We start from the raw sequence: 16,810 nt of genomic DNA, 5'->3' as shown, positions 1-16,810 counted from the left end.
TGACATTTGACTTTCTTTTTTAATGCTAGCATACATTACACAAAGACAGTGGTGCTGGGAGGGAGGTACAAAAGCAGCATCACATCAGGAAAAACAACCCACAGACTTTTTATCCTTACCACTGACAAATACTCATAGAGTACCAAACCTTCTAATTCCAGCATCAGGTCAATGAGAGGAAGAAAAGCTCAGTTCATCTAAGTGCCAGGGCTGCAGTGATAAGGAAGTGAAGAATTGTAGTCAAAGAATGGAAGCTCTGTCACTGAAAACGCTGTTACGAAACCATCAGGAAGAACTCAAGGAAAGTGGATTTCTAAAACACAGGGAAGCTCACTGCAGCCTCTCAGACAATTGAAAGAACAGCAGCGATTTTTAAAGGTATCAACTCTTGATCTGAAACTTTTCCAAAAGGAGATGCAACCTTCCTCTGCTGCTGTTATAGCAAAGGTGCCAACTCTGTCCACAGGTGTTCAATGTTAAGTGTTGAAGCTGAGAGGAGAGGTGTTTTGTTGAAGAACAAGTGCCCTCAATACACCAAGCAATCAAGACTGAACCCAAAATTCCTCTGATCATTTGTAGGAATGATTGCACTAGCATCCTGGGATTTAAAGCACAAGTATGAAGTTAAATGAATTAATAAATTAAAGACCTCTGTTGAAAACTAAAACATGTGCTCAAAGATCTCTGTTGAGGCGTTGAGCTTCTGCCATCTCCTCTTCACTATCATCATCCAAGTTGGTGCCTGACTGTAGTTCCCGGGGCCCAGGGGTGAGACGGAAGACAACCGGCGTCTGACGCAAAACTGGGTTTGTTTTCTGAAGACCCACAATCCACTTGGCCAAGGTGGCCTGGTCTCCTGCCCCTGCCATACACATGGCAAATACAGGGCCCTCTTCAACTACGGGGAAAGCACAAAGAACAGCGTCATTATTTTGAAACAGGAAAAGAAATAAGAAGTGAAAGCAAAGAATCTCAGCAGTGATCTTGCATACATTGTGTAGAACAAGAAGCCCTGCTCAGCAACCAGACGTGAGACTCCAAACATCCCTAGCTCTGTTCTTTATCCAGCCCAAATGGCTTAGTTACTTTCCTATCTGAGCACCTACCCTTCAAATTAATTCGCCACGTATCGCCTCCAGATGTCTCAAGTGTGCTGCCAGGTCACCACCAGGCTGCAAAATTCATCTGGTACAGCTGCTTGAAAAACGTCAATGCAGACGCCGACTCTTTTCTAATATGTACTGCTGCAAGACTGTCCCACATTTCTTTGGCATTTTTCTTATTCCTTATACAGTGGTACCTCGGGTTACATACGCTTCAAGTTACAGACTCCGCTAACCCAGAAACAGTGCTTCAGGTTAAGAACTTTGCTCCAGGATAAGAACAGAAATCTTGCTCTGGCGGCGCAGCAGGAGGCCCCATTAGCTAAAGTGGTGCTTCAGGTTAAGAACAGTTTCAAGTTAAGAACGGACCTCCGGAACGATTTAAGTACTTAACCCGAGGTACCACTGTATAGACTACTTGCTGGTCACTGACTGCCAAATTAATTATAGCCCTGCCCAATCAAAGACTGTAACAAGATTGTAGTCTCCTGCAGTGCCACATGCATGGGAGTCTGTGAAGAATTTGACCCCATGTTTTCATCAGAGCCAGCATAAGATGAGCAGTTGAGCAACTTCAGCAGAATACAAAAGGGAGGAATTTGAACGGCTGGCAATAGCTCCTGTTTTCAAGTCCACCACCTCCCAATCAACACCATGTTCCAAGATAATCTCAGAAAATGTCGGCAACATATGGAGGATTGGCAGATGAAGATGATGGACTTTTCGGAGCTGGCCGACCTGACTGGAAGAGTCCGCGACCAGAAGGAGGAGAAGTATCAGGAAGAATAGATGAAATTTAAAGACTATTTAGCTAAATATGTTAAGATAACTTAATTGGAAAAGCTTGCAAATAATAGATAGGCTTAGGATTCAAATATGTAAGGATAAGTTTTAAGATGTTTAAAGTTAAATTAGAAAGAATGAAAGATGTTAAGTGATCAAGTTAATTTTTTGAGAAAATAGATTTTGGAAAACTGTTATGATGATATAAAATGAAATTCAACCAAGGGGATTTGGGGAAGTCACTTAATAATGTTACCAAGATTTAAACAGGATGCATGTATGTCTGTTTGTCTGTTTTGAAATTCTGAAAAACAATTTAAAAAACTGGGGGAAAAAAGAAAAAAGAAAATGTCAGCAACATAAGCTAAAGGTGCCCATTAGACAAATTCACGGAAAGCACGGCTAGCTGTGATGGTGTTGCAGGTAGTATGACACTGAATACCAGTTGCAAGGACTCACAAGTAGGAAGAGTGGTGTTGCACTCATGCCTGCTTGGAGGCTTCCAGTAAGCATCTCATTAAGTCACTTCTGGTCTGATCCAGCAGGGCAAATTCTTATGGAATGGCCCAGATTGTCTCCTCTTACCCTGGAGCACTTCTACCACATTAATGATAAAAAAAGAATACCCACAAAAACAACAGGAACGGCAACTACCTTCATCTATGTCAAATTCGTAATCATCCCAAAGATCCCGTTCCAGATCAATATCCAGGTGCATAGGGTAGTAGAAATTCCTTTCTGGGTCAATCACTTCTTCCTTTTGTGAAAAGAAGCAGGGGGAGAGAGAGACTGTATTACTTTCATAGCCAACAAATTGACCTAGCTGCAAAGAACACTAGCCCTGGCGTTTCGAATTAGCACCCACACCCCAACAAGACATCTTCCATAGAAGAGCAGGATCAGGCCTACTTGTGCATACCATATCTATGCACAGCAGATGCTTCTGAGGATACTACAGTGAAGTTAAGAGTGATATGTTTCTTTCTCATTCACTTCCAATGGTGAACTTGCCCAGCCCAAACCTTACCTGACTGGCAGTGTTTGAACTGTCCTTGCTGAAGCCTGTATAACTCCTCAAATATGCTCTCTCAGTACAGTGATACCTTGGGTTACACAGGCTTCAGGTTACAGACTCCACTAACCCAGAAATAGTACCTCGGGTTAAGAACTTTGCTTCAGGATGAGAACAGAAATTGCATGGCATCAGGAGGCCCCATTAGCTAAAGTGGTGCTTCAGGTTAAGAACAGTTTCACGTTAAGAACGGACCTCCAGAAGAAATTAAGTACTTAACCCGAGGTACCACCTTATTCTGTATTATGAGGGGAGGGAATCTTCCTGCATTAAGCAACCAGCAACTCCCCATTTGCTTTCTCTAGATCACAAGACTTTCCCTTGTTAAACTAAGTTTGCAAAGTCAGGCTCCTTGTTCCTCTTCTGCTCCTGCAAGTGGCAACCCTCCTTTCCCCACACAGCCAAGATTTCTCTGTCTCTTTCTGTTCCTTCCTGCTGCCATATGCACCAACACTTTTGGCTGCACTTGCTCCAGTGCATATTCAATGCACATTCCACCGTGCAGTGAACACAAATGTAGAGATGGCTGATTAAACAGGGCTAGACTTAATAATACAGTATTTGTTTAATGTGTTCAATTTCTGAAAAGTCCCATTGACGATCTTGTCTGGTTCCTTAAATTCAGCAAAAGCACCCAATACCCAATTTCCTTTAAAGGTGCCTCAAGTGAGATTACAACCATTTCTTAAATCCTTTCTAAGCTGCAGAAAGCCTAAAGCACTAGGAATATATTATCCATTTTAAATGCTCTGAATCACCAACCTCCCCAACCCACAGATGTATCACCATCTCTCCCCAAGAAACAACATACAAACAGTACTATCCCAACTCTCAGTTTTCCCAAGGCAAGTTCCTTTTCTGCTGAAGCACTTTACCCTTTCTTCTCGAGGCAACAGCTCTGCCCTGAGCACATAGTAATAAACACATGTCTCCTTCAGCCACAAGCGGAAGGGGCCTTCAACAAAAACAGGCCTGTCTGTATTGTGGTGAGCCAGGAGCGATTGCTGGTCAGGGCTCTGGATTCCTAAAAGGGGAAAAGTATAGATAAAGGAAAAGGTTATAAACCAATGGTTAGGTATCACAGCCATATCAAAAATAATGCTTGAAAAGGACATGGTTTCACTGGAGGGAAAGGTGGATCTGATATTCACATCTGTTATGAACTAAACAATAGCAAAGAGCCACCGCATGGCTTTTTTGGGTGTTAGAATCATAGAATCATAGAGTTGGAAGAGACCACAAGGGCCATCGAGTCCAACCCCCTGCCAAGCAGGAAACGCCATCAGAGCACTCCTGACATATGGTTGTCAAGCCTCTGCTTAAAGACCTCCAAAGAAGGAGACTCCACCACACTCCTTGGCAGCAAATTCCACTGTCAAACAGCTCTTACTGTCAGGAAGTTCTTCCTAATGTTTAGGTGGAATCTTCTTTCTTGTAGTTTGGAACCATTGCTCCGTGTCCGCTTCTCTGGAGCAGCAGAAAACAACCTTTCTCCCTCCTCTATGTGACATCCTTTTATATATTTGAACATGGCTATCATATCACCCCTTAACCTCCTCTTCTCCAGGCTAAACATGCCCAGCTCCCTTAGCCGTTCCTCATAAGGCATCGTTTCCAGGCCTTTGACCATTTTGGTTGCCCTCCTCTGGACACGTTCCAGTTTGTCAGTGTCCTTCTTGAACTGTGGTGCCCAGAACTGGACACAGTACTCCAGGTGAGGTCTGACCAGAGCAGAATACAGTGGCACTATTACTTCCCTTGATCTAGATGCTATACTCCTATTGATGCAGCCCAGAATTGCATTGGCTTTTTTAACTGCCGCGTCATACTGTTGGCTCATGTCAAGTTTGTGGTCAACCAAGACTCCTAGATCCTTTTCACATGTACTGCTCTCAAGCCAGGTGTCACCCATCTTGTATTTGTGCCTCTCATTTTTTTTTGCCCAAGTGCAATACTTTACATTTCTCCCTGTTAAAATTCATCTTGTTTGTTTTGGCCCAGTTCTCTAATCTGTCAAGGTCGTTTTGAAGTGTGATCCTGTCCTCTGGGGTGTTAGCCACCCCTCCCAGTTTGGTGTCATCTGCAAATTTGATCAGGATGCCCTTGAGTCCATCATCCAAGTCGTTGATAAAGATGTTGAATAAGACCGGGCCCCAGACAGAACCCTGTGGCACCCCACTAGTCACTCTTCTCCAGGATGAAGAGGAACCATTGATGAGCACCCTTTGGGTTTGGTCAGTCAGCCAGTTACAAATCCACTGAGTGGTAGCATAGTCAAGACCGCATTTTACCAGCTTCTTTACAAGAATATCATGGGGCACCTTGTCAAATGCCTTGCTGAAATCAAGGTAGGCTGATGAAGAATGTTTCTGATGAAGAATGGAAAGCAGGGAGATGGAAGCAGAAGCCAAGGAACTTAGGCAGGACTCCTGCAGGTCAAAGGGTGCGATTTCTAGACCCAGGACTTTTAAAACTATTTCCACCATTAACCAAACACTGGGCCCATCCCTCCCCTTGTGGTTCTTTACCATGCTTACTGTTACTAAAGTATTCTGGCAGGTCAAGTATTATAGTTTGAATAAATTTTGTAAACTTAATTTTTTTCCTCCTTAATACAGCACTTTTGCAATAGAAGGAAAGAATAATACCCCCACCTCTCTCCCCACCAACTGTAAAATGTCTATGACAAAAATGTCTCTCACCAAACGTAAACGAACTGCGAAAAAAGCTATGAATTGAAAGTGGAGACAACAGAGGCACTGTTCCCTGTTTATCTGTTTGCTTCGTAACACAAAAAACCCAATAAAAACTAATTTAAAAAACACACAGGACTTTTGCCATCACATAAAATGTTGTATTCACTTGGGTTTTTGTTCCTAGTTCAGTGGGAGAAGAGAAGTCACTGAGATAGCCAGAAAGCTTAGAAGGATTTCCCCGTGTTAAGTTGTCCAATGTCATAGCAGTGAGAAGTGGAGACATGGAATACATGTAAATGATGATAATATTCTATGACGACCATCTTGGCTGTGAGACTTGGAATGCCTGTTTCCTCCCTTGCTGGCCTTTTTCCACCTGGTCTGGGAGGATGTGGCTCTGACTCCAACTACAAAAGCTGAGATTGCTGAAGAAGCCAGAGACCCTCTTGACTGTCTCTCAGGTCACGGAGCCTGAGCTTCCACAGACACCATCAACCATGGACATCCACTGGCAAGAATGGCAACAACAACAGCAGCAATGTTCTATGCTTATAATACTTTATTCTCTTGCTAATTATGCTGTTTTAAATGTGCATTTTATATCTGATTTCTTTTGATAATGTTTTCTTTTGAAATGTTTAAGATAACATTTATTGTTAACTTTGCAGCATTAAATGTGCATTTTGTAGTTGACCTATTTTGTAATGTTTTATTTTGAAATCTTTAAGATAATATTTTAGTTTCCTGTTAAATTATGTTGCTTTGAATGTGCACTTGACTTTCTTCGGTAATGTTTTGTTCTGGATTTTTTTATTTAATCTTTAGCAGCAGCTAAAAAAGCCAATGCAATTCTGGGCTGCATCAATAGGAGTATAGCATCTATATCAAGGGAAGTAATAGTGCCACTGTATTCTGCTCTGGTCAGACCTCACCTGGAGTACTGTGTCCAGTTCTGGGCACCACAGTTCAAGAAGGACACTGACAAACTGGAACGTGTCCAGAGGAGGGCAACCAAAATGGTCAAAGGCCTGGAAACGATGCCTTATGAGGAACGGCTAAGGGAGCTGGGCATGTTTAGCCTGGAGAAGCGGAGGTTAAGGGGTGATATGATAGCCATGTTCAAATATATAAAAGGATGTCACATAGAGGAGGGAGAAAGGTTGTTTTCTGCAGCTCCAGAGAAGCGAACACGGAGCAATGGTTCCAAACTACAAGAAAGAAGATTCCACCTAAACATTAGGAAGAACTTCCTGACAGTAAGAGCTGTTCGACAGTGGAATTTGCTGCCCAGGAGTGTGGTGGAGTCTCCTTCTTTGGAGGTCTTTAAGCAGAGGCTTGACAACCATATGTCAGGAGTGCTCTGATGGTGTTTCCTGCTTGGCAGGGGGTTGGACTCGATGGCCCTTGTGGTCTCTTCCAACTCTATGATTCTATGATTCTAGGTGAGGGTCTGTATGAAGACAACAGGCAACACTTGGGCTGGTCCACCCTTTGTTCCATTCTGAGTTAAATATTAAGGTAGCATAATTCACACCAGAAACACCTGCTCTTCACAACCCTGTTCAACCAAAGCATACCATAGCCCTATGAGTGCATCCATTTCTGCCTCCTTTATAGCTTGCCTGCTCCCTTCAGCTCCAGAACACAGCGATTATCCACTCAACATAAAGGAATAATGCAAAGGGGATAAGTACCTACAATATGCGGGTGGTCAATTGTTTTTCCAGAGTCCAAAATCTCCGAATGAGGCAGCTGAAAACATCAAGATAGCTTTATTATTAACTGGCCATTCCCTCCCCCAGCCAAGAACCCCCCCCCCCGAAAGCAGGAATTATACAAACAGTCTGCCCTCACTGCTCTAACAAATCAAGTGTTTAACAGCCAAACCCCAAGTTTACGAGCTCTAAATTAACAGAGACATTTTTAAAACTTCCAATTCTGCAGTCAAGAGGAGGGGGGAATTCCACCACCTATCCAGCAGAAATACAGCCAGGTATTTTGTGGTTAGGGATGTGGAAATATCAGCAGAGGGGGTTAAGCATACACTATAGTGAGGCTTCAAAGTCAGGACGAAACAGGAAAACCTAAAAACACAAGTCATCCAATGTTTTTAAAACTAAAATAAAATATTAATTTAATTTATATACATCAAGAGATCCCAGGGTGGTTCACAGAATAAAATACAGAGATATATAATTAAATTTAACATTTTTTTTAAAAAAATTAGTGCCTAAGACTTCAGTTTCTTGACACTCATTGAATGGAGCAGGTTTATTTCTTACTAAGAAACCAGGGGAAGACTGGCTGCATGGCTTTCCTTACCCCTTTGTAAGCAGACTGACAAGAAACTTTTTTTAAAAAATGAAACCACAAACATTCTCACAAAACTCCTTTGGGAATCTGTGCAAAACATTAAGAGGAACGTGCTACAAATAAAAGGTGTCAACTAGAGAAAGCCTAACCAACCCTTTTGAAATAACGTGTTCAAGTCTCACTGGTTTCAATGTGATGCAAACATACAGCATATTTTTTTCCCAGGAGGGAGAAACAAGACATAGACTCCTTTGCCAAGATACTTTTTGCAAATGCTTCCTGAATATTTTTTTTCAAATTTAGTGCCCAAAGGGCTGGACCTGCACTATTAGCCTGGCAGACCACAAATGCCAAAGGTCTGCCCAAGTTTGAAGAATCCAGCTGCACAGAAAGAGATGGGGATGTACCGTATTTTTTGCTCTATAAGACTCACTTTTTCCCTCCTAAAAAGTAAGGGGAAATGTGTGTGCGTCTTATGGAGCGAATTCAGGCTGCACAGCTATCCCAGAAGCCAGAACAGCAAGAGGGATTGCTGCTTTCACTGCGCAGCGATCCCTCTTGCTGTTCTGACTTCTGAGATTCAGAATATTTTTTTTCTTGTTTTCCTCCTCCAAAAACTAGGTGCGTCTTGTGGTCTGGTGCGTCTTATAGAGCAAAAAATACGGTAGTTATTACAAAAACGCCAAGATCCCTACTCGCAATATTCTGTGTTTTCCTATTACAAAATTCAGAAGCACTGGCACACAATTATAGGGACACCTCATCCAAAGGAACCAGTGCTGGAATGAGATGAGCTGATACAGCTTTCCGTTCTTCCCTCGCAATGCTATCATCATTTCAGGCTGCAGAGCAGAGGGCCTCTTGCACTGCCAGGATCTCAGAGTGCCTCAACCTACCTGATATACGGTAACCTTGCCATCCAAGTCAGCTGCAATTCTCTGCAGGCCCAGCCTTGCCAGGTCTACAGGGTCCTTTGGCAGAGGATCTGGAACTGGGTGAGGGTTGACGTGCTTGAATTTAGGAAACCAGTACATGATCCTCTGGTATTTCCTCACCGGGTGGCTCTTGTCCCCAAAGATCCGGAGGAGCAGAAGCTTTGTCTCCTTGTTCGGCATGATACCTTCAGAGCAAGAGGAATGACAAGCCTGTGATGAGTGTGGCAGGATCTCCTTTCCCCACCCACTAAATATGACTCCAAGTGGCTGGACCCCGGACTGGAGGCTGTACTTAGCGATTCAGTGGGGGACCATTTTAATTGGTGAAGCTGCAACTTAAGGGCACATGCTCTATACTGCTTGGTCCTTCAGAGCTCACTATGAGACACAAGCGCCACTTACCCACCACTCTTGCCCCATAATGTTCCAGTTCCACACATTAACAGTATAAAGAATTACACTGGGCTATGGAGACTTTGCGCCTGCCGATTAGGGGAAAAAGGAAGCCTCGAACATATATTTTTTTAGAAAATAATAATAATAATAATAATAATAATAATAATAATAATAATAATTTATTTGTACCCCGCCCATCTGGCTGGGATTCCCCAGCCACTCTGGGCGGCTTCCATAAAAACCAAAAATACACTAAAATATCACAGATTAAAAACTTCCCTGAACAGGGCTGCCTTAAGATGTCTTCTGAATGTCAGGTAGTTATTTATCACTTTGACATCTGATGGGAGGGCATTCCACAGGGCAGGCGCCATTACCGAGAAGGCCCTCTGCCTGGTTCCCTGTAGCTTTGCTTCTCGCAATGAGGGAACTGCCAGAAGGCCCTCGGCGCTGGACCTCAGCGTCCGGGCAGAACGATGGGGGTGGAGACGCTCCTTCAGGTATACTGGGCCGAGGCCGTTTAGGGCTTTAAAGGTCAACACCAGCACTTTGAATTGTGCTCGGAAACGTACTGGCAGCCAATGTAGGTCTTTCAAGACCGGTGTTATGTGGTCTCAGCGGCCGCCCCCAGTCACCAGTCTAGCTGCCGCATTCTGGATTAGTTGTAGTTTCCGAGTCACCTTCAAAGGTAGCCCCACGTAGAGTGCATTGCAGTAGTCCAAGCGGGAGATAACCAGAGCATGCACCACTCTGGCGAGACAGTGGTCCTTTTTATGTTGAGATTCTTAGAGACACCATTGATCCTTTGCTGAAGAGGCTTGCCGATCTTTCAGACATGTCTAAACTTAATTCTCTCCTCTTAGGCAAGATCATAAGACGACCTGGCTGGTAGCCAGATTCTGCACCCAGATTTGTAGGCACAGATCATCCTCTGGAATAAAATAGTTTACTAGGGAAACGCTGAAGTTGCCCTTCAGGGCGCCTCAGGATCAATTTTTTATGGTAGCCCAAATCTCAGTTGTACGGGTGTATGTATAATTTTAACTCATGAGCTATTGCTGCAATCTGCTCCGATTGTATATTTTATCTTTATGAACACTGTTTTTATTGTGTTATGTTATGTGAGCTGGTCTTTGACCGTAATAAATTATCTACTCAGAGTAGACCTACTGGGCCATGTGTGGTTCCCATACCATCACACTATGTTGTCCACAATCCCTCCAAAGTAAAAAGACGGGACTCCTTCAAGTGAAGGAAAATCTCTCTGCTAAGTTCTCCAGCTATGTTTGTTCGGATGGCAGTGTTTGACACTAGTTCAGCAGGCTCTGCTGATTATTTAGAAAACCTATGTGGCATTTTGAAAATATTTATGATCACCCAAGGCTGATGGAAAGGTCCATGCTTTCATTATTTAAGGGACTTATATGTCCTCACTATCCCTAACTTTTCCATTTGTATCTCATTTCCCCACTATTAAGCCCTCAAGGTCATTCAGAGTATCAAACAGAAATAAATAAAATCCAAGTACTACCAAAAATAATACTGATTTGCTAACCAATAATTGTCAGGAGTAACAAGAAGAAACTAGATGAGGAGATAACAGTTTCTTTTACAGGACCAGTAAAAGGTAGCTTTGAGATGTGCATAATTCATCATAAATACAACATGTATTGTTGTTGTTGTTTAGTCGTGTCCGACTCTTCGTGACCCCCTGGACCAGAGCACGCCAGGCACTTCTGTCTTCCACTGTCTCCCGCAGTTTGGTCAGACTCATGTTTGTAGCTTCGAGAACACTGTCCAACCATCTCATCCTCTGTCGTCCCCTTCTCCTTATGCCCTCCATCTTTCCCAACTTCAGGGTCTTTTCCAGGGAGTCTTCTCTTCTCATGAGGTGGCCAAAGTATTGGAGCCTCAGCTTCACGATCTGTCCTTCCAGTGAGCACTCAGGGCTGATTTCCTTCAGAATGGATGCGTTTGATCTTCTTGCAGTCCATGGGACTCTCAAGAGTCTTCTCCAGCACCAGAATTCAAAAGCATCAATTCTTCGGCGATCAGCCTTCTTTATGGTCCAGCTCTCACTTCCATACACCACTACTGGGAAAACCATGGCTTTAACTATATGGACCTTTGTTGGCAAGGTGATGTCTCTGCTTTTTAAGATGCTGTCTAGGTTTGCCATTGCCTTTCTCCCAAGGAGCAACATGTATACATAACTTAAAATGTATATCCCTTCACTAATAGCTCCCTTCCCACAATGTGTTGACCATATTTGAGATTCCTGCAACACAAAACTATTGCTGAGTTCTTCAGCTAACTCCTAGGAGTCTCAAACGCTGATCACAGCACAAACAGCTATTCTATCTTGAAAAGACATCTGAAGGCAGCCCTGTTTAGGGAAGTTTTTAATATTTAATGCTGTATTGTTTTTAACACTCGATTGGAAGCCGCCCAGAGTGGCTGGGGTATAAATAATTAAAAATTATTATTATTATTATTATTATTATTATTATTATTATTATTATTGGTCCGTATAGTTAACGCTATGGTTTTCCCAGCAGTGATGTATGCAAGTGAGAGCTGGTCCATAAAGAAGGCTGATCGCCGAAGAATTGATGCTTTTGAATTATGGTGCTGGAGGAGACTCTTGAGAGTCCCATGGACTGCAAGAAGATCAAACCTATCCATTCTTAAGGAAATTAGCCCTGGGTGCTCACTGGAAGGGCAGATCCTGAAGCTGAGGCTCCAATACTTTGGTTACCTCATGAGAAGAGAAGACTCCCTGGAAAAGACCCTGATGCTGGGAAAGATGGAGGGCACAAGGAGAAGGGGATGACAGAGGACGAGATGGTTGGACAGTGTTCTCGAAGCTACCAGCATGCGTTTGACCAAACTGCAGGAGGCAGTGGAAGACAGAAGTGCCTGGCGTGCTCTGGTCCATGGGGTCACGAAGAGTCGGACACGACTAAACAACAACAACATTATTATTACTAACACACCCCTTGGAAACTACTGACGCTCTTGCATGCCTACCATAGGTCTCCATCTGCTCAAGCACCTGGACACCACACTCCTGTTGTTGAGGGTAGTGATTGAACATCCTCTGGATGAAATTGCGAGGCACAAATACTTCCTTGGGGAAGACATCCAAGATTTTGTTGTAGACATTAATGTCCTTCTCTACCCCATACTCTGGCATCTTCTTCAGCGCTGCATAGATGAATTCCACGTGCCCCCTGTGGCGAATGTCCCGCTTGCAGAAGATGTCCACAGCTTCCTGAAACGTGGCTTTAGTCTTTGCAGTTTCAGTGGTGCTCTCAAAGATATCTTCAACAGTCACCAAGGCTTGTTGGGTGGATTCTTTGTCATTGTCTCCATCGCCCTTTGAAGGGGTGGTAGTGCAAAGTGCTGTGCTTACCTGGATGCTCCTCACAGTACCCAACCTGTTCTAAGAAAGAGAAACAAACAAAGGGCTTAGCCACACTTACCTTTCCTCCATGCTTTCTAGCAGAGTGGATTTGATTTAAACCAAATCGTTTTAAATCACGATTTAAATCACTAGTCAGTAAGATTTGATTGAAATCTTCTTTTTTAACAGGAAGACTCATTCTTGCTGGTATAATCTTAATATGATGAAGGTTTCATTTTTGGAATAATAAATTTTCAGAGTACCGTATTTTTCGCCCCATACGACGCACTTTTCCCCCTCCAAAAATGAAGGGGAAATCTGGGTGCGTCCTATGGGGCGAATGCAGGCTTTCCCTGAAGCTTGGAGAGGGAGAGGGGTCGGTGCGCACCAACCCCTCTCGCTCTCCAGGCTTCAGGAAGACATCCGCAGCCTAGGCAGCCCTGCAGGAGGTCCGGCAGGGCTGTCTAGGCTGCGGATAGCAGCCTGCTTCCCGGAGCGTTGGGCACCCTGAAAGCAGAGCGCCCGGCGCTTCGGGAGCTCATCCGCAGCCTGGGCAGCCCTGCAGGAGGTCTGGCAGGGATGTCTAGGCTGCGGATAGCAGCCTGCTTCCCGGAGCGTCGGGCGCCCTGAAAGCAGAGCACCCGGCGCTTCGGGAACACATCCGCAGCCTAGGCAGCCCTGTGGGAGTTCTCCGCAGGGCTCCCCAAGCTGCGGATAGCAGCCTGCCGCCTGGCAGGCGGGGCGCCCTGAAGCAGAGCGCCCCGTGCGCCGGGCAGACATCCGCAGCGTGGGGAGCCCTGCAGGAGTTCCCCGCAGGGTTCCCCACACTGCGGATAGCAGCCTGCCACCCGGCGGGCGGGGCGCCCTAGAGCAGAGCGCCCCGCGCACCGGGCAGACATCCGCAGCATGGGGAGCCCTGCAGGAGTTCCCCGCAGGGTTCCCCACACTGTGGATAGCAGCCTGCCACCCAGCGGGTGGGGCGCCCTGAAGCAGAGCGCCCCGCGCGCCAGACAGACATCCACAGCATGGGGAGCCCTGCGGGAGTTCCCTGCAGGGCTCCCCACGCTGCGGATAGCAGCCTGCCGCCTGAGGCAGACATCGGCCAGCCCCACAAGCTCAGGGGACAGCAGGGAGGCGCAGCGCCGTTCCTCGACCTGGTTCGGTTTCCCCGACCTGCTTTTGGGGGGGGAAATAAAGGGAAAAAAATTTCCTTTATTTCCCCCCCAAAAAACTAGGTGCGTCCTATGGGACGGAGCGTCCTATGGGACGAAAAATACGGTAGTTTTTACAGTTATATCAAAAATTATTGATTTGGTTATACAATTAGAAAGCCAGTGACAGATAATTATGAAATTATTGTGAGGTTTAATAACTGTTTATATTTGGACAACTTCTCAGCTGTATTTTATTGGAAGGAGAAAAATAATCATTTCCTTAATAATAATTTAAACCATTTATTTAACTAAAACAATAACATTATAGCATATGTATCCATGTTTGTTAACTGATGTGGTTAAATGATTTTTTTAAAAAAAACCCTTAAGACTTTTAGCACACATGAAAAACTTTTTAAAAATTATTATTTCCTGATGAATTGCTTTGGACTATAATGTAACTTAAATAAAAAACTATCTTTAGAAAGATTTTCCCTCCAAAAGCATTTTATTTAAAAAATCCAATTTAAATTAAAAAAAAAAATCTGATTTATTTATTTATTTATTTATAAAAATCATTGATTTTTATCCACCCTGCTTTCCCGGCACAATTCACACTTTAAAATTTCAATGTCTGAGTGCTTTGTTTGGCGGTTTTTTTGCTCTGAAACCTTCCCTGTGAAAACCCACTCTTTACCCCTGAATCAGAGCAAGCAGCAATCCGCAGTAAACCTGCATTGCTGTTTGTTGTGCTTCAGCTTTAAAGAGCGGGTTTTAGTGGGGAAACCTCCAGGGCAGAAAAAAGAGCACTCAGAAACTGAGCTTAAAAGTGCAGACCTGTGTCTAGAAAGCGAGGACAAAAGGGAAGTGTGGATAAGTCCAAAGAATTATGAGTCGGCAAACTTCACAGCATGACAGGCATCAGACCCCAAACAAATTAACCCAGAACCTAGGAAGCGGCACAGATTTCTGTGAATCTGAAGTATACCGTCAAGAAGGCAAAAGGGAACTGCTTAGATACACTTTTACCTGGAGACAGTCGCTTCTCAGAAGCTGTCGGAGATCCCTCTTAGAAGCAGCCTTCATCAGCAAATTGCCCCTTCCTGCAGAGAGCTTCTGGGCCAGCAATAACGTCCACAAGCAGTTCATGGCGGCAGCCTGTTTTCCCTGAACTGGACAGCAAAATACAGCAAAATGCTGCTTCTGACAAAAGACTACAGTCCACATCCATCAGCTACACCTGAAACACAGAGTTTGAGAAGGACAGAAATCTGCTCACTGTCAGAGATCATAGAATAAGAAAGTTACTGGGATATGAACTTTATTTTACTCTCATTTACCACAGTTACAGAGCTAGACTACATTCTGTTAGGACAGCATGCCAGCCCCCAACATGTACAGAACTTTCCCATCTAATATGCACCCCTTTTTAAACATGTCAAGTGTAGGTAGCTTGATACATTAGGCACCTTACGATACGATACGATACGATATCTTTATTGTCATTGTCCCATACAGAACAATGAAATTGAAAATCTACATAAGACATTCAAAAACCTCTAAAAACTCTGAAACCCCATTTTAAAATACAATATACTCCTACAGAGACTCCTTATACTGCATTTAAAGCCAGAATTGCATTTGGGTAGAAACTGTTTCTCAGGCGGCTAGTCCTACTCTTTATAACCCTGTACCTTCTTCCAGAAGGCAGAAGCTGAAAAAGTTAATTTCCGGGGTGTGCACTATCCTGCGCTATCTCTGCAGCTTTCTTATGGCACCTGGTAGCATATATTTGATCTAAGGTGGGAAGAGTGCACCCAAATATTCTCTCTGCAGTCTTTACAACCCTGGACAGCGCTGTTTTTTCCCTGGCCGTGCAGCTCCCAAACCACACACACAGACCGTAAGTTAATACACTCTGCACAGTACAATGAGAAAATGCCATCAACAGGTCCTTTGAGAGATTGTTTTTCTTCTTGCTAGAAGACAGCTGGAATTCATTAGTGTACTATACACATTCAAAGCTAACTGGGGCAAACATTTATTTATTTACCTTCCTACCTCCCCTTACCTCCTGAGAGGAGCCACAGGGCATTCACAGGCCAAGTTAGATAATATGAGAAAGCAACCAAGCAGACAGGAATATTCAAAACAAAACAAATTCCTTCCAGTAGCACCTTAAAGACCAACTAAGTCAGTTCTTGGTATGAGCTTTCGTGTGCATGCACACTTCTTCAGATACATGCACACGAAAGCTCATACCAAGAACTGACTTAGTTGGTCTTTAAGGTGCTACTGGAAGGAATTTGTTTTGTTTTGACTATGGCAGACCAACACGGCTACCTATCTGTAACTAGGAATATTCAAAGACAGTTAAATAGCTCCTACTGTACTGTTGTCAATACCCTTCCATTTACAGGTCAGTCTAAACTCAGCCTCCCACAACTTTGGGTTCCCCACGTGTCATTGAATGACAACTCCCACCATCCCTGACTATCCTGCTATCTGGGAGTGATGAAAGTTGGTAGCCCCAAACCACTTGGAGGACCCAAAAGTTGAGAAAGGCTGGTCTTCACTTGTGCAAGGCAATCGACCACTATTCTCACTATAAAAATCGGGCTATTGAGACTTGAGGTCAGTTTCTACGGGAGGGCTGCCACATACGAGGGGGATTCGAAGCCGCTGCAACACACGTGATCACAAACACGTGTTTGACATTCACACATTACTTTAAAAAAAACAAACCCCAACAACCCGGTTTTGACATGGTAGGACATAATCTATGGGGAATAACCGCCACGGCTGTCAACTATTCGGAGCTTCCTGCTTTCTTCTTCCCCGGAGCCAACCCCCTACCCAGCGGTCCCTCACCCACAACTGACCTCCCTTACCGGGCAGCGCCATCTTGAAACCTCTCCGCGCGACGTAGGCTTCGCAAGCTGCCCAATCAGC

The 16,810-nt window shown here is 44.2% G+C and overlaps 1 protein-coding gene across 4 annotated transcripts; it reads right to left on the bottom strand.

Annotated features, from left to right (window-relative positions):
- On the bottom strand, positions 1 to 16,810 carry ECSIT (ECSIT signaling integrator). 4 transcript variants are annotated; one of them, XM_081845332.1, is made up of 8 exons: positions 16,741 to 16,810; positions 14,880 to 15,098; positions 12,329 to 12,738; positions 8,864 to 9,087; positions 7,349 to 7,406; positions 3,834 to 3,982; positions 2,541 to 2,643; positions 1 to 898 (listed from the first exon to the last, which is right to left on the bottom strand). In XM_081845332.1, exons 2-8 carry the CDS (start codon positions 15,083 to 15,085, stop codon positions 675 to 677), a joined length of 1,374 nt encoding a protein of 457 aa, XP_081701458.1. In that variant the 5' UTR covers positions 15,086 to 15,098; positions 16,741 to 16,810; the 3' UTR covers positions 1 to 674. The 4 variants fall into 4 exon arrangements, with proteins under 4 accessions (XP_081701458.1, XP_081701459.1, XP_081701460.1 ...); XM_081845333.1 differs by having other exon boundaries at positions 16,750 to 16,774; XM_081845334.1 differs by having other exon boundaries at positions 12,329 to 12,743; positions 14,888 to 15,136; positions 16,741 to 16,758.

This window comes from Podarcis erhardii, assembly GCF_964252035.2.
Source record: "Podarcis erhardii genome assembly, chromosome: 17".
In the NCBI taxonomy this organism is placed as follows: Eukaryota; Metazoa; Chordata; class Lepidosauria; order Squamata; family Lacertidae; genus Podarcis; species Podarcis erhardii.
This window is presented reverse-complemented; position numbering and strand designations above follow the sequence as displayed.

What these genes read in the sequence shown, in the direction of transcription:
- ECSIT (XM_081845332.1), bottom strand. Translation starts at nt 15,085, where the DNA reads ATGTGGACTGTAGTCTTTTGTCAGAAGCAGCATTTTGCTGTATTTTGC. An exon ending in TGAGCAGATGGAGACCTATG is followed by an intron (nt 9,088 to 12,328) that starts GTAGGCATGCAA and finishes CTTGCTCTGAAG; the next exon opens with GTATCATGCCGAACAAGGAG. An exon ending in CGAATTTGACATAGATGAAG is followed by an intron (nt 899 to 2,540) that starts GTAGTTGCCGTT and finishes CTTTCCCCGTAG; the next exon opens with TTGAAGAGGGCCCTGTATTT.